Below are 15,032 nucleotides of genomic sequence, written 5' to 3' on the forward strand. Positions count from 1 at the left end.
TCAGGGTTTTTTTATAACACTAATGTTGGGGTGGGGGGATATTGAATTTATTGGTAATTAATGTGTCCCAAAGTGACAGCAACATATTTTCCTTTTCATTTAAATACGTCTAACATTCTTATTCATCTGGTTGAAGCCAGTGGCATTTGAGAGCCCTCAGCAGTTTGTAAGATTGGGCCCCTAAAAAGCAAAGAAAACATTGACATGCAAAAGTGAGATAACAATACCACTTGCCTACAATATAATTAAGTATTTTAAATAGTAATTTCCTCTCTACCTTATAGGGAAGAATGGCAATTATACTATTATTTCTTCAGCACAACGTAAAAAGAGCTTGTCTCAGCCTTTTGAACTTCTTGCATATAAAATAATAAATTCAAACAGTTATCAGGCATGTTTTCTTTACCTATACATGGAAACACTCAGCCCTACTCTTGACCCTTCAGTAATCAAATTTAAAAACAAGTACATTAATTTCTACTTAATGTTGAAACTTGATCAAGGTATAGTTTTGTTAAATCACAAATGACCCATACAGAACTTTGCTGACAAAATGAAGGCTCTGACTTAAAGGTTCTATTTTATAGCCAAGCAGGTTTCATTAATCCATGTTGCTGGATTGTATGAAATATAAATTTGAGGGAGTGTTGTCATTATCAGTTTCCAGAATACTACTACTACTATTTTAAAAAGCAAAACACCTACAATAATAATAATTAATAATGAAAGTTTGTGCTACTTGAGTCACTGAGATGTTTTTCATTTACGCTTCACTGAAATCAGTGGAAAGGCTTCTATTGACTTCAATGCCCATTGAACCGGTGCCAAGAGAGGTGTGTTCAGTGTACAGGAGTGGGAACCAGGAACTGTGGAGATCTCATACTAACTGGCAATTGCTCCATGTGTAGCTTTGGGCAAGTCACTTAAACTTTTCATCTCAGTGTTTGCATCTGTAAAATCGGGGCAGCCACCTCCTCATTGCCCCCTCATGTCTGGTGAAGGCTCTTCTTCAGCCTGCCTCTGGTTCCTCTCTTTAGAACCCCTTAAAACTTTAATATAGTCTTGTGGCTAACACACTGATACACACCATGTCTGGGATTGGTTAAATAATAGAAACCACTCAAGACAGTCCTCAAAATAAAGTCCATCGTTACAGCCTAAAAGTTCATACTCAGCTCTGGCTCTTCTGCCACACACAGAACTCTTTTTCTATCCCAATTTGCTCTTCGTGAAGCTGCCACTTATACGCTTTCATAGCGAGAGCTCAGTGTTCTGGTTTTGTCTTCCTTCTCCCATCAACATCTCCCCTCTTCTGAGAGAGAAGGCAGCATGTATAGTACCTAGGCTTAAAGGGCCAGAATGCTCCATTACACGGGGTTATAATAGCTACCTACCTTAGAGAAATGTTGAGAGGATGAATGAATGTTTTGAAATGATTGCAAAGAATATTGTTAATTCCATAGTTCATCTTCATATACTCATTATATATGACCATAGCAAATCATGCGATGGGGGTAATGAATAAATAGGGTTGCTAACTCAGTGGATCAGTTCACTTGGATCCAGACTGAGTTGTCTGTCTTTGGTAACTGAGCTTTGACTGGAAGCAAAAAACATAATTTTAAAAATTCTGGAGTGTTGAGGGAGCTTCAGGCTGCACGTTATGGGTTGAGCCATGTTCTTTTTAGTTGGAGAAAGCCAGCAGGGAAGTACAGCCTAACTCATGGTGGAGATTATCATCACCTCCCTCCAGGAAGAAAAGATTTCGGCTTCCTTTAAGAAAACAATTGTTAGGGCTCTACTGAAGAAACCATCCATTGCTTTGGACCATCTTAACTATCATTCTGTATCAAGCATCCCTTTTTTGGGAGAGCTCATTGGAAAATGTGTTCACCTTTTAGGTCGTGCTGCAAGACTGATCTCTTGGGTTTTCAAGTAGAGAGGTGCACTGAAGGATTTGAGGTGGTTGACTGTGGGATATTAGCATGGCAAGTATTAGTAGTGTAGTTAATATTAACTGCTAAATGAGCTACTTGGGATATAAAGTAGACTGTTCTATTAAGTGTCTTTGGTCTGAAAAGTCTCTTGTTGCAATGATTTTTGTCCATATATTTCTGAATTTTTGACATATAGAGATCATAAGTCTTTGGCTAGTCTATGGCTTGTTGAATGATTTCTATGGACAATCAAATAGGTATGGTGCAAGGATTTAAATAAAAAGGTGTGTTGTCATTTTGTAAGTTGTATGTGCAAATGTGACTATTTTTAACCATCTAATCTGGCAAAAACTTTCTTGTATTATATTGAACTTTTGTTTGATGTAGTACCCCGGTGCTGCTTTCAAGATCTAAAACCTCTGATTTTCCCATGCTGCTCAGACTCAATTATCACTTTTCTTTATTTCTATACCTTGAAATAAGTAACTAAGGAAAGAGACCAAAGCAAAGAGTAAACATGAGTTAAACATATATGTTGATGCCTTCTGAAGGAAAAAGGCATTAAAGGTTCAAAACAATAGGCCCCATAGCTTTTTTCTGACTGTCAGTAAAATATTTTGGGGTAGCGTCTCTGCTGGATACAACAGAGCAGGAGTGCTGTCAAGGAGCTGGTTATGCGTCCCTGATTCTCTGTCTCCCCAGCTTCTATGCTGCTGTAACTTATGCATGCTAGCTATGCCCTCCTAGGGTTAGCAATGTTATGTGGCTCATAACAGATTGAGGACTATTTGATTGAACTGAAAGAGGTAAACAGAATGTGGCAAATTTATTACAAGATCACAGTATAAATTGGTGTCTACTGCATCTTGTGATCCCACCATAAATGTACGGGGAGTCTCTTAGGCTTTTTCATTATCTCCACTACAATTATCAATTTGAAACTTACCCACAACACCAGGGTTAAGTAGCTGTTACACCAGGTCTGTAGTTTTCACCTTCACAGTAATGTGCTTTAGTAGACTTGGTGTACTCGAAGAACAGTGAGCTGCCCAGCAGCATGGTAGTAGTATTCTGTATTGCCATGTTGGATTCCCATATTTCTTTTGCAAATTAAGAGGGAAGAAGTAGTCCAAGCCCCCTGGGGAGGTGGGGAATGACTCATGTCGTACACAGGGCCCTGCAGTTCTCCACGGAACATGTTTGCTGATCGTGGATAGATGCATATCCAAATTTTATATCTAGAGCCCTGCAAATCTGCAGATCTCTGCAAATTTTGTATCCGTGCAGGGCTCTCGTCAGGCAACAGAAATTCCACCTGAAACCAGAGAATCAGGGAACAGGGTTGAGGAGCTCCAAAGAGAATTGGCTGTGTGATACAACTTTTATTTATGCTCTACAGGATAACAAAGTAGAAGAGTTCATCAATTCCCCACTTCATGCAGTTCTGATAATCAGTTATGAGATGCTGCTGCGCACCTTGGACCAAATTCAGACTATAGAATTTAACCTCCTAATCTGCGATGAGGGACATCGTTTGAAAAACAGCTCCATTAAGACAGCTACAGCCCTCATCAGTCTGTCCTGTGAGAGAAGAATTATCCTGACTGGTCAGTATATTACAAATACCCTATTTTATAGCTAGACTAAAAGAGCTAACTTTGGTGAGTATGTGAAAGAAAGTTGCAAGTTATACAAGTATGAAAATTTTGGCAACATTATCAGAGGTATTGTTTTTATAGTGTTTTTATAGAAATCAGCATAAACTCTGGCGAGTCAAGTGTAAAAGTATAATTAGGCAGGCTAAAAAAGAATTTGAAGAGAAACTAGGAGATTGGGGTGCGGGAGAGGTGTGGGCTCTGGGATTGGGCCGGGGATGCAGTGGGGAGAGAAGACTCCCCCCAGCCCTCTCTCGCTTCAGCAGCTCGGGGCTGGGGGAAAGGCGCATCTCCCCAGCCGCGGCAACTTCAGTGGGGCTGTGCTGGGCGGGGCCGGGCCCAGGGAGGGGCTCCTCTCCCCGGAAGCTCCAGCGGGCCTGGACCTGGCCGGGCCGAGGGAGGGGCTCCTCTCCCCCAGCCACAGCAAGTCCGGGGCAGGTCTGCACAGGGGCCGGCGGGGAGGGGCGCCTCTCGCCACCGCAGCCCTGAGCCCTGGCGCGGTGCTTAATAATCAGCCATACGGTCACGCAGCTTAGAGGGAACTTAGGCCTGCACCAGTTAACCTAAATCAGTTTCATCACCATTTTAGTTAAATCATACAACTTTTTTGTGTTGACAAGACGTGGGCTCTGATCCCTAGCTGGAAACACTGCTCTGCCTCAGGGTGATTTAACGATTGGAACAAACTAGCAAGAGAAGTGATGGATTCTCCATCTCTTGATGTCTATGTCTTTCAAAGATATGCTTTGGTCAAACACAAGTTATTAGGGTCAATACAGGGGTCAGAACAGATGATCTAATGGTCCCATGTAGCCTTAAAATCCATGAAACTATTAATCTATTAATGTTGCGCTCTGTTGACTTCTGGTTGATGCCTAGAGCAACATTGATTACATATCAGAAAGACCTCCATTTAGACCATCTAAGTTTGGAGGGACTACATTGCATAATAGGACCTTTGCAGGAGGGAGAATTAAAATTAAAAGAAGATTTAAAAAATATTTCTGGTTTCTTAATATTTTGTATTGTGTTAAAGTTAAACTGTCAGCCTGGAGAGAAGCCCTTGTACTCTATTGCGAACAGCTAAAACCCAACTTGTTGCAGGAGATACATACTGCATTTGTTCAAAATAAGAATAACCTTGCAAATGAAGCTACAGTCTTCACTCTTTTTTTCCCCTAGGAACACACAATCTGAAACAGAACAAATAGTTCTCAAGTGCTGGTCTGTATGTGGATTTCATGTGTGGGTACACATGCGCTCCATGTACCTAAGACCAGAAATTTCTGGCAAGTAGTTTCCATTTACCCGTGCCTGTACAGTTGTTCCTCATGCTCCATGCTCAGGGTATAAAGGGCAGTGCAGACCAATGCCTTTTCAGTTCCTTCTCCCCACCACATGGCCTGAGTCCAAATTCTCTGTCCAAAGCTATTTTCGCATCATCTTTCAAAACAGGTAAATAAGCCAAGATCTTTTCCTCAGCTGTTTTATCTCCAACACGCTTATGAGCCGCCGTGTAAATGTCAAAGGATACAAAGACTTAGATATACAGCTTCCTCCATCTGAACCACAGCTGCTCAGTCTCACCCACCATCCAGGGGTTACTTTTGATGGGATGCTTCAGAACCATGTACCACTATTGATGCCATTCCCTACTGCCTCCCAAACTTTTGATGGGTGCCTCATCCTTTTGCTCCACAGCAGGAGGGCAGTAACAACAAACAAGTGAGTATCGAGATCATCCACTCCGGCTACACCATTGAGTTTCTCTCCCCTCAGCTGCACAAATCCCTTCCCCAGCCCTTCTTCAGAGACCATTCTCACAAGGAGAGCCTCTGTCTGGAGGTGGACACTCTCCTACAGCATGGAGCTACAGAGGAAGTGCCACCTCAATATCCAGGGAAAGGATTCTACTCCTAAAATTTCATGGATCCCAAGAAAAATCAGCTGAATATCTTTATTTGCAAATCCAAATTCTGCTTGCTTGTGCTGGCTTCAATAATCCCCTCCCTGGAGAAGAGCACATGGTGTGAGGCTCCTGACATGAAAGGTGCTTACTTTCATCGGGACATTCATCCATCCCACAAAAGGTTCCTTAGATTTCTGGTAGAACAAGAGTACTACCTGATCAGAGTACTCCCATTCATGCTGGCGACAGCGCCCAGGGTCCTCATTTCGATCCTCTCAGTGGTGGCAGCCCAGATGAGACAGAACAGCTGTACCATTTTCCTGTACCTGGACAATTGACTCCTAATGGGCAGATCCAATCAGGAGGTCCAGTTGGCGACCCTATCCTTACTCCATCTTCTGGCATGCTTGGGAGTCTGTGTAAACGGAAAATAATCTACCTTGACTCCTGCAAAAATCATGGGCTTTATAAGAGCAACCCTAGTCTCAACCTCATCAAAGGTCTACCTCCCTACGGACAGATTCCAGGTCAGAAACAGCCTGATAAGTCAAATCACCCTCAAACTTCAAACCACAGTCAAGGTCCAATCTTTCCCTACCAAGCTACATGGCCCCATGTACCTGTGTAACACTATTCACCAGGCTTCACCTTCATTGTCTACAGGACTGGCTCCAGTCTATTTACTCACCAAACAGAGACAGCATGAATACAAGTAACAATCCCTGGCAAGGTTACAGCTTCTCTTGTATGGTGAATGAACGTGAAACAAGTGTGTGTCAGAGTCCCTTTCCTTCCACCCAAACCCAACACAACCATAATTGTGGACGCATCCCTCATAGATGCACAGCCCATGTGGACAGGACACAAGGTATGACGACTCCTTGAGAGGCCAGGATGCATATCAGTCTCCTAGAATTAAAGACTGTCTGCCTAGCCTGTAATGCAGTGTTTAATTTGTGCCAGCCCTGGCACCTCTAGGTTTGGCAGTTCATAGCCTCAGCACCTCTGGGCTTGCCACATCAGTTATGAAAGAAAAAAAATTGCTTGACCCTGGCACCTCTTTCATTACAAATTAAGCACTGCTGCAATGCCTTCCTCCCACTTATACAGTCCCATCATATGTAATAATTTCAGACAACATGATGACCATCTTCTGTGTAACAAACATGGTGGAGTGAAATCTCTTCGCCCTATAAAGGCAATCAATTTATGGAACTGGTGCATCAGGAAACCACATCATGGTCTCGGCAACATACCTGACAGATGTGCAGAACTCTCTAGTGGACAAAATTAGGAAGCACTTCTTCACAGACTGTGAACACCATTCTGTCCTGAATGAAATCTTCACCCAGTGAGGAATGCCATCTTGGGACCTGTTTGCCTCCCAGATGAACAAGAACTTCAACATAACGTGCTCCAGAGCAGCACTAAGCTGAGACTCCAGGAGTGATGCCCTTTTGTTGTCTTGGACAGACCACCTGAGATACACTTTTCATTCCATCACACCGCTATTACAGGTTTTGTGAAAGATTCATCACAACAAAGCTCGAGTCATTCTCATCACATCTAACTTGCATAGACCGTTCTAGGTACCCAGATCTTTTACCCATTTTCTCATAAGCATCTGAACCTTCTCGAATTGTTAATTCAGTAAGATCAAACATGCCAACTCAGATTCTCTTCACCTCACAGCCTGGTTTTTGGATGGGTGTCATACCTAGAGCATCCACGTTCAGAGGCTGTTCAGACTATTCCCAATCAAAGTAATAATGCTCCATCAGAAAATTCAGTCTAGCTAAATAGAGACATTTCTCTACTTAAATACAACAGAACCAGCTGTCCCAAGAAAAAGTGGGTATTTGTGCTATGACAGACTATTTCCTCATCCTCAAGACATCGGATCTTCCTTTTAGCTCCCTGTGGGTCCATTTAGCAGCCACCAGTGCCTTTCATCCTTTGGTAGAACGATAAAATTATAGAAGTATAGGACTGGAAGGGACCTCAATAGGTCATCTAGTCCAGTCCCCTGCATTCAAGGCAGGACTAACTAATAACTAGACTATTCCTGACAAGTGTTTGGAGGTTTTTAAAAGCAGGTTAGACAATGACAGAGATTCCACAACCTCCCTAGGCAATTTGTTCCAGTGCTTAACTATCCTGATAGGAAGTTTTTCCTAATGTCCAACCTCACTGTCCCTTGCTGCAATTTAAGCCCATTGCTTCTTGTCCTCGCCTCAGAGGTTAAGGAGAACAATTTTTCACCGTCTCTCTTCTAACAATCTTGTATGTACTTGAAAACTATTATCATGTCCCCTCTCAGTATTCTCTTCTACAGACTAAACAAACCCAGTTTTTTCAGTTTTTCCTCATAGGTCATGTTTTCTAGGCCTTTAATAATTTTTGTTGCTCTCCTTTGGACTTTCTCCAATTTGTACTCACCACAAACAGTCAGATCCCTGAAAGGTCTCATTAGGACCTTCTCCCCTGGGGAGAAACCAGCACTGCAATGAGATCTCCATCTTGTACTCCCAATACTTACCAGATCACGCTTTGAACTGTTAGCCATGTGTTCCATGTCCCATCTGTCCATGAAGGTCTCCTTCCTAGTCACCATCACATCAGCCAGAAGGGTGAGTGAACTGGGAGCACTTGTGAATGACCCACCATATATCACATTTCAGAGGGAGAAGGTTTCCCTTTGCCTCCTCCTGAAAATCATGCCTAAGATAATTTCTGAGTTACACATAAATCAGCCTATTCACCTGCTGGTATTCTTTTCAAAATCTCATGCTTCCAATGAGAAGAGATGAGACTTCTCTCTCTCAGTGTCAAGCAGGCTTTAGTGTTCTATCTGCAAAGAACTAAACCATTTAGGAAAATTCCTAGACTATTTGTCGCTATAGCAGACTGATTGAAGGGACAAGCGTTATCTGCTCAGAGACTCTTGAAGTGGGTCTCCGGCTATATCATTCTTTCTCATCAGTTGGTGTGTATTCTTCCCCCAGTGGGGGTAAAGGTCTATTCCACTAGAGCACAGGCAACCTCGATAGCATCTCTTCAAGAAGCACTTATACTGGACATATGACAGGCAGCAATCTGAAATTCTGTTCATACTTCACGGAACATTACCCTATAATTCAGGCCTCTTCTGCAGATGCAGCTGTTGGGGCAGCAGTATTATACACTGTATATCAGCTGCATTCGTGTACCTCCTGCTGTTTGAATATTGCTTATCAATCACCAACGTTTGGAATACACATAGGGACCACCACTTGAAGAAATTGAGGTTACTTAGCTGTAACTGGAGGTTCTTTGAGATGTGTGGTCCCAATCTGTATTCCACTATGTGTCTGTCTTCCCTCTGTTTCAGATCCTATCTGTTTCGGGGTAAGAGAAGGAACTAGAGAGGTGTTGGTCTGTCTACCCCTTAAACTCTCAGTTTAAGTGGTGCATGAGGGGAGCAACTGTGCTGGCACGAACTAAAGGATACTACTTGGTAGAAATCTCTTGTCTCAAGAGCATTGAATACATGTGTACCCACAGGTGAAATACAGATAGAGACCACACATCTCAAAGAACCTCCAGTTACAGGTAAGTATCTGTCATATTTCTTCAAAACGGAAAAAGAAAAGCGCTAAATGAGAAAACAAGATTTCAAATTCATGACTAGTTGAGCCACAATAACTAGATATACAATCTAATCAGTCAGGATACAATAGTTAATTAAGAACTTCAAAGTTCTTACTATTATTGTCAACGTTAAACTCTGTTGTATTCAGCAATTATACTTACTATCAATTTCAAGAGAAAAAAAACTCTTAAATGTGTAAAAGTACATATTTAATTATTTTTTCTTCACCTAGGCACTCCAATACAAAATGACCTGCAAGAATTTTACGCATTAATAGAGTTTGTAAATCCAGGAATACTTGGTTCTTTGTCCACATACAGAAAAATATATGAGGAGCCTATTATTCGGTCCCGAGAGCCTTCAGCAACAAAGGTACATCATTTAAAAACAAGAATTCAGTCATTGAATATAATTCATAAGGAGAGTTAGAAATTCATCTTCTAGAGAGTCAAATGTAATTTAGACTGTTTTTCTTCTTTAATGCATAAACCTGTGGCTGAGATTTTCAAACAAGCCTAATTCCCTTGGGCTCCTCTGAAAATTCCAGTATCAAAACATAAGTAAGTTCATGTAATACTCAAAGCGCGACTTCTCTGGGCATTTCTTTCTTTTATGTCAGACAAGGTGGGTGAGGTAATATCTTTTATTGGACCAACTTCTATTAGGCCTTGTCTACACTGGCAAGCTACTGCACAGTAAAGCAGCTTTTTGCGATGTAACTCCCGAGGAGTACACACTGCCAAGCCACTTAGTGCGCAGAAACTCCTCAGTTGCAGTGTTGCAAAAAAAACCACCTCAACGAGAGTCGTAAGGCTTACAGCACAGATGCTCCTGCGCTGCATTGCCAGTGTAAACACATCAATTGCTTTCAGCACTGTAATTGGCCTCCGGAAGTGTCCCATAATCCTGCAAGTTGCCACTCTGCTCATTGTTATGAACTCTGGCTGGCTTCCCTGAATGCTTGTACCTCTCTCCCCTTTCAAAGCTCCGTTTCTGACAGCCCTGCATGCTGTGCTGATCTGCTCCGGGACATAAAGCAAACCATTATTGTGGAATGCTTGTGCTGTTGAACACAGAGGCAGGGGTGTGTGTGTGCGTAAGAGAGACAGAGACAGATTGCTGTGCAGAGAGTTGGGGAGGGAGGCGGGGGCTGATGGTGGTTTCCCCCTTCCCCCTGCCTAAGGACTGGTTGCTTCCTGCCACTGTCTGAACTTACAAGACAGCATGCTGACACAGTCTCTGTCCACCAAAACACAGTCTCTTCCCCCCCACACAACCCGATACACATACACAGACACACACACTCCCTGTCACACACACTCCCCCCTCCACTTCAGTTGAAAAGCAGCAGGCAATGTAGTAGGATGCACATGGAACTATGGGATTGGGAAACCTGCATCATGTGACGCTGTGCCTGCCCCATGAGGCATTGCAAAGCCTTCCCAAAGCACCCTGCTGCCAGTTGCACAGTGGGATAGCTACCACAATGCACTGCTCTCTTTGCTGTTGCAAGAGCTGCTAATGTGGATGCGCTCCAGCATCACAAGGAGTACAGTGTGGACACACAACAGCAATTTAATTCCAGCACTTTAATAAAAATGGTATAACTTGTTGCACAAAAACTTTGCAGTGTAGACATACCCTTAGTGAGAGAGACAAGCTTTTGAACTACTCAGAGGTCAGGTCTGGGAAAGGTACTCAGTGTCACAGTTAAATAAGAGATCAAACAGATAGTTTAGCCCAAGTAGTTAGGACATATTGTAAAAGACCATTTAAGGTGAAATGACCTGTTAACACCCGTGTAGTCATAGGAGAAAAAGGGGAGTTAGTGGGTTACAGATTGTTGTAATAAGCCAGTTTGCCTGTTATAATAAAACACTGGATTTATGGCTTATTGCAACAATATTTAGTCCTGCCATGAGTGCAGGTGACTGCATTGAGCTCTTGAGGTCCCTTCTAGTCCTACAATTCTATGAATCTATATTTAGATGTGACACTGAGTACTTTTCCCAGACCTAAGGAACAGCTCTGTGGCTATGTCTACACAGCAATGTAAGCCTAAGGTTAGTGGGACTTGAGTCAGCTGACCTGTGTCAGGGAACCCTGGACTTGAGCATCTACATTCCTTTTTTTTTTTTTTAACACCTAGATTAAGAATTTTCTGACCCGTGCTCAAACCTAGGGCTCTGGCATCCACACTGCAGTGCACAGACCCAAGTCAAAATAAACATATCCCAAAGTGCCTAGAGCACTCCTTAGCCCCAGTATCTAGCCCTAGGAACGTGGTACACTGTGGGAAAACCCTACTGCCCACCCTGTTTCCCAACTGTGATGGTGCTATTGATGGGACTCAGGTGCCCATAAGGAGCACATGAGTACATAAACTGCATCATTAGCTCCTTTGGTGACCGTCTCAGTAGAATGATGGCAGTTTGAGAAGGCTTTATACTGAACTACCATCTAATCTGAAACTTGGGCTCTCCAGGTCTAGGCTGAGAAAAATGCCCATTAGCATCTGGATATCAGTCTCCAGGGCAGTCAAACTATTAAAATGAAACTTTGCGATTCTTAATTTTTAAAATGGGATGTTCAATGGAGGGGTTTTTTGTTTGGTTGTTTTTTTATTTATTTTTGTCTGTTTGTTTTGAAGTTTGACATAAAATGAAGGTATCAGAGGAAAAACACAAACTCACACCCCAGCCTGGGTGTTGCTGGCTGCGGAGTGGTGAAGTGCACTCCCAGGGTTTGGGGTGCAGTGTGCTTCAGCTACCCCTGGGGATCAATTATCTCTGCCCCCACCGCACCCCACGAGGCAAGGATAAGGGATCCTCGGAAGGCTGCAGGGAAGTTTTGGGTCTGGTTCCCACTCACCGCCCTCACAGTGCATGCAGCCCAGGTATTCCTGCACATGCAGGAAGGGTAGGAGGGGCCAGAGAGCAGAGCAGGGACCAAGCACCACCCTGCAGGGAGGGACAGTGCCTGAGGTCCCAGTTTAGCACAGCCAGGGGAGGGATGACTTGCAACATCCCTGCAACCAGGAGCCATCTCCCACCTGTCAGCTTTGCTCCCTGCTCTGGGCGAGCTCCATGCAGCAGTGAGGAGGAGCCAGAGTAGGAAGGGGAAGTACGCTCAGCCAGGCAGTAATGGTACTTCTGGCTGCTGTATTGGCTGCCTGCAGTGCTGCTCCTCTGCCGCCAGGAACTCTGGGATATATCCAGAGGACTTCTGGGCTCTGAATCAAGCTGGGGCCACATGCACACAGGAAAGCAGTAAGGCTCGGATGCTAGGTTCCAGCTTAACACGAGCTCAAACCCTCCAGCCCTGGGACCCGGGGGCTTATCCCTAGGTTAGCAAATTTGCAGTGTGGATGCAAGGGGGGTTTGGCTCAAGCTTATGCTCAGACCCAGGCTTAAATTGCTGTGTTGGCATACCCTGTGTAGCTCAAAAGCTTGTCTCTCTCACCAACGGAACCTGATAATAAAAGATACTACCTCACCTACAGTGTCCCTCTAATATCCTGGGACCGACATGGCTACAACACCACTTTTTTTCGTGTGTCAGAGTCTATGGCCCCAATTCAGTGTTTTCCCGCCTGGAACATAGGATCGAGGGGGTACCAAAGTAGTTTGGTGGGGAGAGCATTGTAATTTGGTCTAGGGCAGGTGTGGTAACACAGACTTCTCAGCCTCTTATTTGAAATCAGAGTTAAATGCTGTTATTTAATCAACTGTTTTGGAATTAATTAACTTTTTAAAGTTTATATAATGTTGAGTTTTTTGAACACCTGTTTTATTGAATAATTAGTTTGTGGATTATTTATTAGATAATGATCTTTGATGGTAGGAACAACGAATCTAAACACTTGGTTATAATTCAGTCCAATTAATTGAAGGGCTCCACATATCTACCACTGTGCAAATGGCAAATGGCTACAATGTTTCTTTCCTTCTAGGAAAGAAATTTGTCCTGGCAAACCCCACAAAAATGGTCACTTTCATGCCATCTTCCATCTCCTCAGCCTGTTCACCCGCTATTGTAGCAGTCTGGCAGGAAGGGGACTGTGATTGGCTGGAGAAAGGGAGAGGGCATATAGTGACATGAGGGAAAGAAGGGGGATGAAACACTTGGAGGGATTGAATGGAGGTATAATTCTTCACTTCTGCAGTTCTGAGGAGCTTCTCACGGCAGTTGTCTTCCTCTGCTACTTTGTGAAGGAGTAGAGCTCCTGGCAGGGTTTGGGAGTGTGAGGGCTGGTCTACACTATAAACCTATATCAGTATAACTGTGTTGCTCAGGGATGTGAAAAATGCACACCCTGCAGCAACGTAGTTATACCAACATAACCCCCCATGTAGACAGTGCTATGCTGATGGTAGCTACCGCCTCTCATGGGGGTGGATTAATTCTCTCCTGTCAGCGTGGAACATCTTCATTAAAGTTCTACAGTGGTTTATTTGGTAGTTTGTTCCAATTGGTGCAGCTGCACCTATGCGGCATTTTAAGCGTAGATGTGCTCTGAGATGGTAATCATTTCCTTTACTTTCTCTAAGGGCACATCTTCACTAGCAACGTTAAAGCGCTGCCATGGCTCTCCCAGTGCTATAAAAGAACCACCTCCATGAGGGGAATAGCTACCAGCGCTGGGAGTGCGGCTCATGGCGCTGGTTCACTGTCTACACTGGCACTTTGCAGCGCTGAAACTTGCAGCACTCGGTGGGGTGTTTTTTCACACCCCTGAGCGAGACAGTTGTAGCGCTGTAAAGTGCCAGTGTAGACAAGCCCTGAGACACTGTTTCAACTCCTGCCACTGTCTGTCCATTCCACATTTTAGGAGCTGTACAAATTACGATATGATGCCATTCATTTATCACTTCAGCACAGTTCTGTAGAATTCAGTGCAGCTTTGCTACATAAATCAGGAACCTAGCCACATAATTTGAGTCTGTAGTGACTCATAGTGCATTAGCTCTTGCCTTGGTTAAGAGTTTAAAAACTCCTATGACAAACCAAATACGCTGATATTAATTGATCATTAAAACCCAGTGTCATAAAGTGGTATCATACAAACAAACCATGTTCACTACTGCCTGATTAAGAATCCTATAGCAAAGAATTGTGATGTAACGGAACATGCTTGTAAAGTCATATCTAAACCTCTGTTTGTTACATTAGGAGGAAAAGGAGTTAGGAGAGAAAAGAGCAGCAGAACTCACTCGCCTAACTGGACTGTTTATTCTTAGAAGAACACAAGAGATCATAAACAAATTTCTCCCACCGAAAAAAGAGAGCATACTTTTCTGCCGACCAACAGCCTTGCAGCTTGAACTCTATAGAAAACTGCTTAGTTCTCGAGTTGTTAGATCCTGCCTACAAGGAGTACTAGAAAACAGTCCTCATCTGATATGTATAGGAGCTTTGAAAAAACTCTGCAACCATCCCTGTCTTCTGTTTAAAGCCATAAAGGTATTTACTGTATTTTACTTCAACACAAATAATTAGACAGTGCTACACAATAAAAGTCATTAAAATGAGTTACTGTTAAAAACTGTATCAGTGGAGTTCCACACATGACCTCCCAAAATGATGTGCTTTAGAGCTTTCAAAAAACTTAAACATTAGAAAGTCAGTTTTGTCAGTTTCATTAGGGTGGTGTTATCAAGTACTTCCAGGATTTTTGCTGTAATTTGGTCATTTTCCACCGCTTTGTTACTTTTCACCTTTTGGCTGCAGAGAGGTAGAGGTGGGTTTGACAGAGAGTGTCAATCAAATCTTGGAGCAGTATTTTTGCTGTCTTCTGAGTTACCACCAGGGCATTTGGCTCCCTTTACTGTACTATAGAACAGATAAATCCGGTGGCCTTTGAGTTACAGCTGCTCAAGTCCTTGAAGATCCACCCCATC

At 43.2% G+C, this 15,032-nt stretch overlaps 1 protein-coding gene across 3 annotated transcripts in view; it reads left to right on the plus strand.

The window, feature by feature from the left end:
• Positions 1-15,032, plus strand: part of RAD54B (RAD54 homolog B) — a 122,789-nt gene that overhangs the window by 93,579 nt on the left and 14,178 nt on the right. For all 3 annotated transcript variants that reach the window (XM_037892286.2, XM_043539348.1, XM_043539346.1), the window contains 3 exons: positions 3,337-3,544; positions 9,365-9,504; positions 14,305-14,595. In XM_037892286.2, the coding sequence (XP_037748214.1) occupies positions 3,337-3,544; positions 9,365-9,504; positions 14,305-14,595 (639 nt within the window). The remainder of the gene's footprint in view (positions 1-3,336; positions 3,545-9,364; positions 9,505-14,304; positions 14,596-15,032) is intronic.

The sequence above is a fragment of the Chelonia mydas genome, chromosome 2 (assembly GCF_015237465.2).
Source record: "Chelonia mydas isolate rCheMyd1 chromosome 2, rCheMyd1.pri.v2, whole genome shotgun sequence".
Taxonomy (NCBI): domain Eukaryota; kingdom Metazoa; phylum Chordata; order Testudines; family Cheloniidae; genus Chelonia; species Chelonia mydas.